Here is a 13,443-nt window from a genome sequence, read left to right as displayed (position 1 = left end):
AACATTTGGGCCGTGTCAATATTATTTATTATGTCATTTCCGTATCCTTAATATTAGTCATTATACCATAATATTAGGTTACATTATAGTTGTTTATTGATTGGTGAGTTAATTGGATATTATGGATACAGTTTGAAAGCAAATTTCATGCTTTAAGTGTAAAATTAAAAGTTTAGAGTAAATTTTTTAAAAAGTTAAATTTTAAAGGGATCAAAAGGGATATTTTTCCTTATTGGAACACAAATGTCACCATTTAAGACCTGTAATTTCGTGTTCCATAAAAGCATAAGTTGAATTGGTTCCCCAAAACCATATTCCTCTTCTCCTTTATTCTTCTCCATACATCCCAAATTACCTTACTGCGATGATGTTATGGTATTTGGAGATCGAATGACCCGATCGAGCAAATGTTTTTATAATAGGTCCCAGACATCCTAATACACATTCCGATCGATGTGATTTTGATTTGGAATTTTTTTTATCATGGGTTCGACCTAATCATATTAGAGGGGCAGATTTGAAGTTTAACGTGTTTTTCTCTCATTTTGGAAGTCTAGGGGTGAAGTAACAAATGTGGTTCCTAATAAATAAGTACAACTAAAAAAATAAAGAAAAAAAATCAATTATGCAAAAAAAAAATTACTTAAAAATGACACATTTTTATTACACTTAATAATTGATCTAATTACTTCAAAAAAATGGATCTAATAAAAAATCAAATTTCAAATAAAAAATATTTTATTTCGCATTAAATACCAAGTTGTTCATACGAAACATTATTTACGAGCAATTCTAGATGTAGAATCACTAAAAAATAGTATATGTATCAATATTTTGTAATATATTTACCCCAATACATAAAGTTGATAAACCATTTAATCTTTTTTGTGACGTTGATGATCTCAAATAGTTTTTCAATAATTCTAACTTCGGAAAAAAAATTCTTTCAGCAGATACAACGACTACTGACATAGTTAAGAGGATTGGAAAAGCAATTAAAATATTTGGATAATAATCTCCTAATTTGACAAACTTAGGAATTTCAAATATCGAAATCAATAGTTTTGGCCAAAGCATTTGCAACACTTTAATTTCTGAAAAAACATTATCTTCATCAACATGCGAAAAATTATCATAATAAGAAAATATAGTTATAAATTTGTGCATTATGACTATTTAGATTTATCAATTGTATTTATTGTCGTTGTATTTTTTTAAATTTTAATTTTATGTATTTTTTTAGAAAAAATTTATTTTTGAGCCATTCCTCATATCTAGATGTGTACTGTATTATTATTTTTGTAATTATTGTAACTTTTAAAATTTAATTTCTGTATTATTATTTTTAGACCCTTCCGTGGACCTGGTCTGGTACTCTTCCCGCCCATGCCAAAGACAACTCTGATATTAATAGTCACTGAATTTTGGATAAAGCGAAAAATCTCACTAAACTTTATTTTGTTTACTTATTTTATTTCAGTTATATATAAAACGTTTTTCTCCAAACGGAAAAAATAACTAAAATAGTAATGTGATAGCTATTATGAATAAGAACTTCTTTCTATGTAATTTATCTTTAATAAGTAAAAGGCTTAATATATCATTTGTGTTCTGAACTTGTCTAAAAAGCTTGATTGGCTCCCTGTATTTTTAAAGTGTTTCGATAGCAGTCTCCACGTGGATCTCCATTCCCCATTTACAGATGTTCCAAAAACGTTTTCCACATTCCTCATTCTCCATTCTTTGTGGGGAATCACCGTTTATGTTAAAAAAAATCAGTAAAGACAAAAACGTCACTAGCTAATAATACCAAATATTAACAATCATTCTCAAAATTTTCAAACCACAAAAAAAAAACTAAAAATTGAAATCAATCAATCACCTAATTAAAATGTAGTTAAATCATCCAAAAAATCAATTATCACAGGAAATAATCGGGAATCCCCATCAGGGATTAATGGGGTGGGAATGGAGATTCCCGTGTAGCGGGCATACCTTTCTCCATCCCTACCACATCCCCATCACGGAAAACAAGATAATTCCCATCACCGTCCCATGAGGATCTTTATTGAGATTCTCCATTCCTATCGGGACGGGTCACCGATGGGACAGGGATCCCGCCCCATATACATGCCTAGATTTAGTGTGTTTAAAAATAAATGGTCAAAGTTAAATTGAACATGAGCTTGAATATTATTTTTCCAATATTTTATGTTGGTTTATTTTAAAGGAAATTACATCTAAAAAATCAGATTTTAATTTTAATTTATGTTTATGAAAATCATTTTATCAATTTTAAATCTTAAAATATCAGAATATCACAACTTTAATTTTGTTTTTTTAAAATTTTTTAGTTAGTCACTTTTAAAAAACAGTTTTAAAAAGGGTAAAATGCATAAATATTACAATTAAGTACAAAATTACAACTAAATCATATTACCAAACTTAATTCTTAATATGTCATTATTCTTTATATATTATGATTTTACACCATAATTTAAAAATTATAGACTCCAATTCATAAATCATAAACCCTATAAAATATATTTTAAACTTCTAATTTATAAATTCTAATCTTTAAAATATATTAAAAGTACTGATTTTACTAGTTTGACATAATCCAAAATTATGACTTGACATAGTTGTAAATAGTTTTTAAAGGATGAATTTCTGTGTAATTTTCCCTTTTAAAAAAAACCTTTTGGAAAAATCTAAACGAAATTATGTCTTGCCTTAATGGGCTGGGCCAATGCGGGAATTATCCAATGGCGTTCTTCGGGCCATGTGGAAACTGATGTCAGCTTGACAACTCATGTGGCGGGCCATTTGACGAGGCGTATTACAAAATTACAAAGATGTCGAAGAAATATTCTTCGCACGCCAAACATCGAATTTTCTGGCTTGTACATTCATCCAGCTCTAAGCATTTTGATCTTTGTTGCGGAATTTGAACACAGATGGATGAGCAGAAAGGATCCAGAGGAGAAGGTAAGAGAGTGGTGGTGATTGGAGGAGGTATTGCTGGCTCTCTTCTCGCCCAATCCCTTCAATTCGATGCTGATGTTACTCTTATTGATTCGTATGCCTTTCTTCATCATCCTCTTTTCTCATTTTATTGATTCTAGCATCGCTTTATGCTTCATTTTTCATTTCTTCAGTTTTTACTTGTAATTGTCATTATTATCTTTTTCTCTTTTAATTGGACTCTCATCATCCATGAAGTGAATCGAATCGCACAAGAACAAGTTGCTATTTCTGATCATTAGTTTAGTTTACCCCTTCAAATATGAAATTTTAGCGAAAACTGTCCAGAACTGTGTTTAATATCTGTAGTTTGTGTATTTGAATTCGCCTGGCCCGGGTACGGGCAATTGTGTGTATATACTTGCAATACTATGTTCTATGATGTTCTTGTTTAGCCTATTACTGTATAGAGCTAAATCACAAGCTGTACATCCAATCTTAGACTGTAATTGATCAATGATGCAATTCATCATCCATGAAGTGAATGGCACAAGAACAAGTTGCTATTGGCGTAGATCTTTGTGAACATTAGTTTAGTTTACTCTTTCAAAAATGAAATTTAGAGAAAACTTTCCAGAACTGTGTTTATTATCTGTAGTTTGTGTATTTGAATTCGCCTGGCCTGGGTACGGGTAATTGTGTGTGTACACTTACAATGCTATGTTCTATGATGTTCTTGTTTAGCCCATTATTGTATAGAGCTAAATCAGAAGCTGTACATCCAATCTTAGACTGTAATTGGTCAATGATGGAATTGCATATGTTAGAGAAGAATCCAATATTTAGTGGTGAAAATTAGTTTAGTTTACGCTTTCAAAAATGAAATTTCAGAGAAAACTTTCCAGAACTGTGTTTATTTATCTGTAGTTTGTGTATTTGAATTCGGCTGGCCTCGGTACGGGTAATTGTGTGTATATACTTGCAATGCTATGTTCTATGATGTTCTTGTTTAGCCCATTACTGCATAGAGCTAAATCAGAAGCTGCACATCCAATCTTAGACTGTAATTGATCAATGATGCAATTGCATATGTTAATGTTAGATAAGAATCCATGGTGCTAAGTGAATGCAAAATTGATATCAGGAAGGAGTATTTTGAGATCACATGGGCAACCTTGAGAGGTATGGTGGAGCCATCATTTGGGGAGAGATCAGTGATAAATCATAGAGATTACTTGACAAACGGCCGTATTGTTACCTCTAAAGCAACTAACATCACAGACAAAGATGTATTAACTGCAGAAGGCCAAGTAATTCCCTATGACTATCTTGTCATCGCTACTGGCCATACAGATTCTGTTCCGAAGACTCGGAGAGAGAGATTAGCTGAATACCAAGCAGGTAAAAACTATGGGAATGAATGCATATACCTTTTCAGAAACATTATAGGTCGTGAGTCCAAGGAAATTGACATTATGCATGTCCATATCATATATACATTACCCTGACTTATATTTGTGTAAGTAAGGTTGTACTTTGTAAGCAAAATTTTACAATATATAGGATTGCTTAACATTGTGTTTAGAGTATTGGCCTATCTCTATCTTACTGTAAAATAGTATTGGTTACTTTGGAGGGAAAAGAAAAATTGAAAAGAATCACATTGCCATCAGACAATAGTATTGCAATTTTGTGATTGAGTTCCAATGATATGACTACTTCATGAATTCATTAATTATCATGTTATTATTTGAAAAATTATTACCTATATATTGCTGTCCTCTCTGCTTAAGTTAATTATGTTCTGCTTGGACTGGCAGAAAATGAAAAGATTAAGTCTGCCACTTCTATTTTGATTGTCGGAGGAGGCCCTTCAGGCGTTGAACTTGCAGGAGAAATTGCTGTTGATTTTCCAGAAAAACACATTACTCTGGTGCATAATGGATCAAGATTAATGGAATTTATGGGACCAAAAGGTGCTGGTAAGGCTCTAAAATGGTTGAGATCAAAGAAAGTTGATGTGAAGTTGGAGCAAAGGGTTGATATAAATTCTACTTCCGAGTTAGATGGTAATAGTAGCAGAATATATCATACTTCCAATGGCGAAACTATCAAAGCAGATTGTCATTTCCTATGCATAGCGAAACCACTGAGTTCAGCATGGCTCAAGGATACTGTCTTGAAGAACAACTTGGATTCTTCTGGATGCTTGGAGGTTGATGAACACTTAAGAGTCAAGGGGCAAACAAATATATTTGCAATTGGAGATATTACTAACATTCCAGTAAGTTATCAACTCAATTTTGCTAAGTTTTTAAACTGCCTTCTTTTGCTACTTGCTAGGATCTTTAAATTTTCCAGTGCGATCGCACATAATTGATTCAGGTTCAATTAGATTATAGTTAGTTCCCATTTAATTGAGAAAAAGCAACTTTGATAGTGCTCCAGTTTTTTAATTTCTAAAAGAGTTAGTATGTGGATCTTTGAATTTCAATTTGCTCTCATTTTTTAAATGACTATGGTTTATTCTCTGCTGACATCAATGGATAAGTTGTGAACACATCTGGCGGTGGTACCACTACAGACTACTTTGCTCTCTTGTTTTAGCTTATATCAGCATGATTTTTTTTTTCTTTTTTAAGACAATCCCATTTTCTGTGTTAGCTGAAACTTGAGTCCTCTTCATCCTGTCTAGTTTATGTGCAGACAGAATGGAAAACTATATAATTCTATGTAATACATCTTTGATAAGATTGAGAATCGTAACGCTGCACGTTAAAATGATACGATTTATATAACAGGAAATGAAACAAGGGTATTTGGCACAGAAGCATGCTGAAGTAGTTGCTAAGAACTTGAAGTTATTGATGGCTGGAGGAAAAGAATGTAAGATGGCTGTTTATAAGCCTGGTTCAGAAATAGCAATTGTTTCGTTGGGAAGAAGAGATGCTGTAGCTCAATTTCCATTTACAACCGTAATTGGCATTATCCCTGGCATATTAAAATCCAAAGACTTATTTGTGGGGAAAACTAGAAAGCAAAGGGGCCTGGAATCTCATGTAGTTCTGTAAATTGTGTGACATTGTACATGCATATTTAGCTCCTTAATTTGTGAGCTGTGGTGCCATTTGTTGTTACTTGGATAGTTTGGCTGGAGCTTGAGTTGAATTTTGGAAGATGCGAGTGCCAAAACTAATCAAACATGTATACTTGTTTCTATGCTATAGCAGATTTTTTCATGGGGAATGGGATAAGTTGGGAGTTGGGCACATGTATTATTACATTTTTTTATTTATTTATTTACTTTGTGATTGATTGATACTTGTTTTGTATATTAATGCTATATGAAGTCTTCTATATATTTTCTTTTTGTTAATTTCAGTGGTTTGAGTTCAATGAATCAGATCAATGAAATGTTGGTATTTGTTTGTTGGAAGAATGACTAGTTGCGGCTTTCAAATTGGGATTTTTGTTCAGAATAATGCTCCAAATGAGCATTATTCGCTGCAAATGGCCCGATTAAATATTGCTCTCTAGATGGTGTTGATTTAACTAGGATGAAGTTGGACGAAGTTTGTCCGTCTTCTTTACATCCTTGTAATCCAAGCATTAATCTTAGGTTACACAAGATATATAGAAGTCAGATGAACTTTATCAGATTCTTTTATGGTTTTGAAGTTGGAAGAACTTCGTCCGACTTCACCCTAGATAAGCCAACATTATATGGAGAATAATGTTTAACCGGGCTATTTGCAAGGAGGAGCATTATTCTGAGCAAAAGTTTCAAATTGTGTGTTTTTTACTAACTATAAAATTAAAGAGGATTTTCTGTTAACAGTTTTATTTCTTTTTCCTTATTTTTCTGCCTCTATGCTCTCTATTTTGATGAAGCTTCCTCACTTATTTTTAGAAGCATACTGTTAAATCTTTTTTGGGTACAAGCATACTGTTAATAGCCAATTCCTGATGTTTTTGTAAATACATGAAACTATATTTGAATTTTTATTTGTTTATTTAATAGTTTTCTCTTATAAACATTTATAGTTCGTAATGAATCAGATTTGTGCAATAGTTTGACATATTTAGTTATATGTGGTGTTAATATGAGTCAGTATAGTTAGCAAAATATTCTAGCTTTCCTAAGTTAAGTTTGAAAGTTTGTGAGGTTCAATTATCCTTTAATTACCATATGTATTTAATTAATTTTTAATTCAAAATAAAATAAAATAAAAAGTAATTAATTATGGTCTAACTCTCAACTCATAAGACCAGTAAAAAAAATACTTAAAATATGCTTTAGTATTTAGCTAGTTTGAAAATTAGTAATTCAAAGTTCAAAATACTAATAGTTTCTCTTTTTACTTTGTCATCTATACTAGTACCATTAAGGACTACCATCTATATATAACCACATCGGTAATAACGTTCATCTTCTACAACCATTAGTAGCTGCTACTATTTTCGGAGCTCGTCAATAATGGGTTTTTGTTTTTTTCCTTCTTCTATGTTACTTGTTCGATGCACATACAATGACTCTGGTCAAATTTCGATTCGAGACATTAAATTTTGATTCGAGATGTTAACGAACCAATATCAAACCTACCTAAATTGGGTATCAAAGTGTAACAAGGAAGTAAAGTGAAATGGAGTTTTATCTTATTGTTTTGGAACTAAATAAGAAATAGTTTAGGATGTTGTTGGAGGTAATGGCAGTGATGATGATTGCAGCTATATAATAATATCTGTCCAAAAAACTGCAGGTAGGATACTAAAAAAGGACGACTGCAACACTGTATCGCCACTTAAGTTTACCCTCACTATCTCTTTCAATCAATCCATCAATCATTCGATTATTCCCATTTTGATACTACAAATTAAGTCATCATCCTAATATATATATATACTCTCCTTCTCCTATGGCTGTGCTAAATTCGATCTCCAGTATAAATTAGTAATTAAACTTAAAAGGCAAATGATGGATGTAGCTTGCCTATATACCTATATCAGGGATGATGACGTCTTAAGGATAACGGAAACTAGCTGTATGGATATGATGTTTTTATATTTTATGACCATACTGTGACATCAGCTACCTACGTACCTATCTATGGATATATATGGACGACAAACCGATTTAGTTTTGGTCTAAAAATGCAATTTTAAGTCTAATATTTAAACAACGTGATGTAATTTTAGACGTAATTATTAGAAGATGAGTTTTTTCTATTAACATAATATATGCGGTTTTGATTCTTGTTAGGAGATTAGAATGTTGGATTTTGTTTTTTCTATTAACATAATATGTGCGGTTTTGATTCTTGTTAGGAGATTAGAACGTTAGAGTTTGGAGAGTGTTGAAAATGTAAAATTCGATATTAATAATAAGAGTGAAATTCTACAATATTCTTGCAATAATTCATGTACCAATCAATTAATGTTATTTTGTTCTTAGAAATCATTTTTCATGTTATGGTATGTAAGGACAGAGTAGTGGTAGTTCCGTCTTTGTAGTTCTCGTAATATTATTTTATATTTATTCTTGGCATAATATCTTTTTGGCTCTCCAAACTATAACTTCAAAGTCAACAGTCAATTTTTTTAATTCAATCTTTAAATTAAGGAAAAATTATTAATTGAGTCTCAATCCTAAGCAAAATCTTTAATTGAGGCCTCATCGAAAATCATTAATTGAAGCCTCATCAAAAATCATTCCGTTGAAAAGTTTCATACCCCTTTCCTAAACTCATTTTGAATCAACATAGAGATCATTACAGTCCATATATTAAATATAGTCATGGTTTTTGATTTTAGGATAGGATGAAACTCAATTGATTATTTTTACTTAGTTCAGGGATTTAATTAAAAAATTTGATAGTTTGAGATCCTAATTGACTTTGAAACTTTAGTTTGAGGAGCCAAATGAATATTATGCCTTTATTATTTGTGGTGTTATTTTAATATTTCAAGGGTAAATAATTTATTAGTCCCCTTATTTTTACCGAACACACTGTTTAGTCCTCCTATTTTAAAAAACACATTATGAGGTCCTTATCTTTTGTCAATATTAACCCTTTGGTCCTTATGTCTACTTATTTTTAGATTTTTAACTGTTATATTTGACATAAATAGACAGACAGAAAATTACAGAGTAACATGATCATTTCGTATAGTACTGTGGCTATCCTGAAACTAAGATATGTTCGGTTAAATATTAAAAAAACATATACAAAAGGACCAAATGATTAATATTGATAAAACATATGGACATTGTAATGTGTTTTTCAAAATAGGAGGACTAAATAACGTGTTACGTAAAAAGATGGGGACTAATAAATTATTTAACCATATTTCAACGTAGTTGAGCTGGTTTAAAATGAATATTTCAATATAAGAGGTCATGCGTATATGTCTTATTTTATTTTAAAAGAATTTTATTTATTTGAAATTTATTTTCCAAATTTTTTTATAACTACATTAGCATTATTAAGAAAAATTCTGATGGAAAATCTGTGAATTGCAGAGAGGATGACCTAACCCTTCGATGGCGTCTTCTTCCTCGGTGGCCGGTGACGAGCCGTTCGCCATTGCGCATCTTTTTGATCGGAATTCTTTCGCTCGCTACTCTAATCATGTCTCTGCTCCTAAGCGGCCTGAGTCGCGCAACTCTCCGCCCTCCTTTGCGGAAGCTGTGAAAGGCTCGTCTTCCTCAATGGCAATCCCTGCGCCATCCCATCCGACGGTAACTGAAGAGGGAGGCTTCATGATAGTCAAAATTCCCCAAGAAATATATGAGGAAAGGATCAAATCTGTGTAGCACTCTGTAATCGGTAGAGTCACTCTGAATAAGGGAGATCGGCCATGGAGGCAAGCGGGGCTAAAACAGAAATTGAATCAGGTATGGAAACGCAACCTAGACTGGAATCTGATTTCTCTTGGGAAAGGGTTTTACCAAATAATTATGCCTGATGCTAAAGCACTTCAATCTGTTTGGGGACTTGGTGCTATTTCGCTAAAACCAGGCATAATTAGGTTTTCGCCTTGGACGCCTGGATTTAATCCGGAGGTACACAAGTCCACTTCTGCACAGGTCTGGGTTAGGCTATATAATCTGCCCTAGGAATTCTAGGACACCAGAATCATAGCTAGCATCGCTAGAGCAGTTGGGGTTCCCATCCGATTTGACCAGAATACGGTAAATGGTGAATTTGGGCACTACGCCAGAGTGCTAATTGATGTTGAGTTGAACAAGGAAGTTCAATCTAAGCTCCGAATTGATACTGATAACCATAAGTCGTGGGTTTACTTAGAGTATGAGAACCTCCCAATGCTTTGTGGTACTTGCTCGGCTATTGGGCATTCGTCGGCGCATTGTCGATGAAATGTTGAAGCACAACAGCGGGTTCAGAAAGGAAAACAGCAGATATTGCCCAAATCTGGGCGACGGGTACAATCTGAGCATAATAATGGTAATGGTTCTCGAAATGAGGAAGTGAATTTGAATAAAGAGGAAGTCCCAAGTGATGCAGGTGATAAAGACCTGTTGAATAATCCTTTGCAAATGGTTATACACAAAACTCAGGCCCCAGGGATTGGAACTGACAGAAACGGGGTGGAGACTTCACTATGGGGTGATTGCAGCGAAGAGGGAAGTCGCTCAGTCTTTGACTCAGAAGGATTTGCACTGATAGTAGCGGTTGTACTGCCCAAAGAGGTAAATTTCCTAACTGATTCTCCTGAATGGACTCAATATGTGAATAGATCGAAGAATAGAGTTTTGAGAAATAGTAATGAATATGCAGCTGAAGGAAGTGACTGGATTACTGCTCGGAAAAAGCCTAAGGCCAGAAAGCTAAAAGGCAAAGTTAGTAATCCTGTTAAATACACATGAAAATTCTGTACTGGAACTGTAGGGGAATCCATAACACGGGTACCCAAAGAGCGCTCAGGCTAATCTGCAGATCGAATAACCCTGACCTGGTTTGTATTTCTGAACCAATGGTGGACTTTGATAAAATTCCGGCTTTCTCCCAAAATGCCAACAATTCCATTTGGCTATTTTCGAGGATAGGAATAAGCAATAGATGTGCTACCATTCTTAGTCATGAGCAGCATATCACTATCAGGTACAGTTTAGCTGCGTAATGCTTTCAGATTAGCTTTGTATATGGTAATAATAGCGCTGGTATGAGAAGAATTCTTTGGGATTCTGTTCTTGATATTTCTAACTGTGATAAACAGCTCGTTTTGGGAGATTTCAATGCAGTTATGGGTGCTCATGAGAAAACGGGGAGAAATCCTTCAGAAAGTAGCCGTCACAACTTTAGGGATTTTATCCGGAATGGTGGCCTGAATGAGGTAGAGAGCACTGGTTTATAGTTTACTTGGTCGAATGGCAGAATGGGGGATAATCATGTGGAATGCAAGCTAGATAGGGCCTTGGTAAATGACAACTTTATTGATAGCTGGGACAGAGTTAATTGCTCGGTTTTACCTCGCAACAAGTCTGATCACTCCTCGATCATTCTCAATTGTGCTTCTGGCATTGCCTGTAAAGGGAGATTTTGTTTCCTCTCTATGTGGACCACGCATAACTCTATTCACAAGCTTATTAGTGATCACTGGACTTCCTGCAATATCTCTTTGCCGCCAGCTCAGCTTCTGTGTCATAAGCTAAAGACTCCCAGGCCTAAGCTCAGGACTTGGAACAAAGAAGTCTTTGGCTTGGTGAATAAAAATATCTCAACTGCCTTGGTCAAACTGGAAGAGATTCAAGCCAAAATATCTAGGGAGGGTCTCAATGACACTTCCTTTGCTCAAGAGGCCGATGCGCAGCAGGACCTGGATCTTCAGCTGTATAGATAGGAACTGCTCCTCAAGGATAAAAGCAGAGAAAAATGGTTAAATGCAGGGGATAGAAACTCAGCCTTCTTTCACCGCTCAGCCAAAATTCAAAAGGTACAGTCTTCTTTGAATAGCCTTTTGATCAATGACACTATTGTGCAGGATGAAAATGTTATCTCACAGCATGTTGTTAGCTACTATGAATCACTCTTCACTGGAAGTCTTCGGCACATCGATTATGACGCTGTCAACTCTGTAATCCATCGCAGTGTGACGTGTTGAAACACCTTTCCACATGATTTTGATTTGACAAAATTATTTAAGTTAATCCATGATTAAGAGGCAATTAAATTTAAGTGCTTTGATTTAATTGTACTAATATGTTTGTTCAATGGTGAGTATAAGTATAAATGAAAACAGAATAAAAAAGTAAGACATGACGAAGTCAGCATAAGCTAAGTGGAGTGCAACTCAGCAGAACAGAAGAAAAGCAAGCTTCAGAACAAATGTTTAAAAATGAAGCTGACCAAAGAAGCTGAGTGAAACGCAAGTCCTTCTCGAAACTAAAACTTGCAGACGAAGCTGACCACGGAAGCTGAGTAAGAGTAACTCAGAAACGAAGAACAAAAGCAACGTCATTAAAGTCGAGCTGAGTGTTCGTCAGGACAACATGAATGATCTGTTTGCTAGAAGACAAGATCCGACAACTGTCTACACCAATAATAGAAACCTTGGAATTTCGCACAGAGTCAATTTCGAGATGCATGGGTCAACTGTCCGTTATCTAAAAGACGAACTGGCACTAGAAGACACACCTGCGGGAAGAAGACAAATCTGACGCCTGCGGAATTCAGACGACAGGATTGGCCTGCAAATCAGAAGCTGACCAGAACAATGTTGCAAGAAAGAGCCGTTTGAATCCAACGGATAATTCCGGATTCAAATGATTGTGTCTTCAGATTTCAACTATAAAAGGACAAGTTCATGCTTAGATCCTAAGCCAATTTTGCCAAGAAAAATACAAGAGAAAAAGATAAAATATACAAAGCACATTCAAACAAGAAAAAGATCTTACACCAAACTTCCATTTCTGTGTAAAAGCTAGATTGATTTTGTAATCATCTAAAGTGTTCTTCATCTAGAAAGAACAAGTTTGTATCAATTGTAAAATTGAGAGAGTGGTGCTAAGTACTCGGTTTTAAGTACTCAGTGGTAGAGAAATCTAGGTGTTCGGTTATAGCACTTAGTAGGAGTTGAGTAGACGAATAGAGGAAGGTACTCTTGCATATTCAACTGCCTTGTAAACGGTTTGTGCTCTACCTTTAAAGAGCTCAGTATTGGATTGAAAAAGCCCGGAGGGACTCTGGGGACTGGACGTAGGCGGAGAGGCCGAACCAGGATAAGTCGTGCTGAGTAATTTCTAACTCTCTCTCTCAATATATCTATATATGTGTTGTCTGATTAAATTGCTCAGGATATAAATTGTAAAAGCTGACACTGAGTAATCTTGGTGCTGAGTTGGAAGCTGACCTCAAGTGTTAATTCCCAGCTCACAAGTAAAACAGTTCTAGTCAGCATCTGACTAAAGCTGTCTTACATTTCTCGGTCGTGCTGACCTAAACTAAGTTAAGTAACTTA

At 34.4% G+C, this 13,443-nt stretch overlaps 1 protein-coding gene across 1 annotated transcript; it reads left to right on the top strand.

Moving 5' to 3' along the window:
- Positions 1-2,864: 2,864 nt before the first annotated feature.
- LOC136224545 (uncharacterized) lies at positions 2,865-6,296 on the top strand. Its single transcript, XM_066012905.1, has 4 exons — positions 2,865-3,079; positions 4,109-4,365; positions 4,785-5,248; positions 5,766-6,296. The coding sequence occupies exons 1-4, from the start codon at positions 2,958-2,960 to the stop codon at positions 6,033-6,035; spliced, it is 1,113 nt and encodes a 370-aa protein (XP_065868977.1). The 5' UTR covers positions 2,865-2,957; the 3' UTR covers positions 6,036-6,296.
- Positions 6,297-13,443: the final 7,147 nt, after the last annotated feature.

Source organism: Euphorbia lathyris, chromosome 3, assembly GCF_963576675.1.
Source record: "Euphorbia lathyris chromosome 3, ddEupLath1.1, whole genome shotgun sequence".
Classification (NCBI taxonomy): Eukaryota; Viridiplantae; Streptophyta; class Magnoliopsida; order Malpighiales; family Euphorbiaceae; genus Euphorbia; species Euphorbia lathyris.
The sequence above is the reverse complement of the archived record's forward strand: the minus strand, read 5'-3'. Positions and strand labels throughout refer to the sequence as shown.

Bases quoted from the DNA above. Each gene is read 5' to 3' on its own strand.
- LOC136224545 (XM_066012905.1), top strand. From the start codon at position 2,958: ATGGATGAGCAGAAAGGATCCAGAGGAGAAGGTAAGAGAGTGGTGGTG. The intron at 4,366-4,784 runs GTAAAAACTATG...TTGGACTGGCAG, and splicing joins ATTAGCTGAATACCAAGCAG to AAAATGAAAAGATTAAGTCT. The intron at 5,249-5,765 runs GTAAGTTATCAA...TTTATATAACAG, and splicing joins GAGATATTACTAACATTCCA to GAAATGAAACAAGGGTATTT.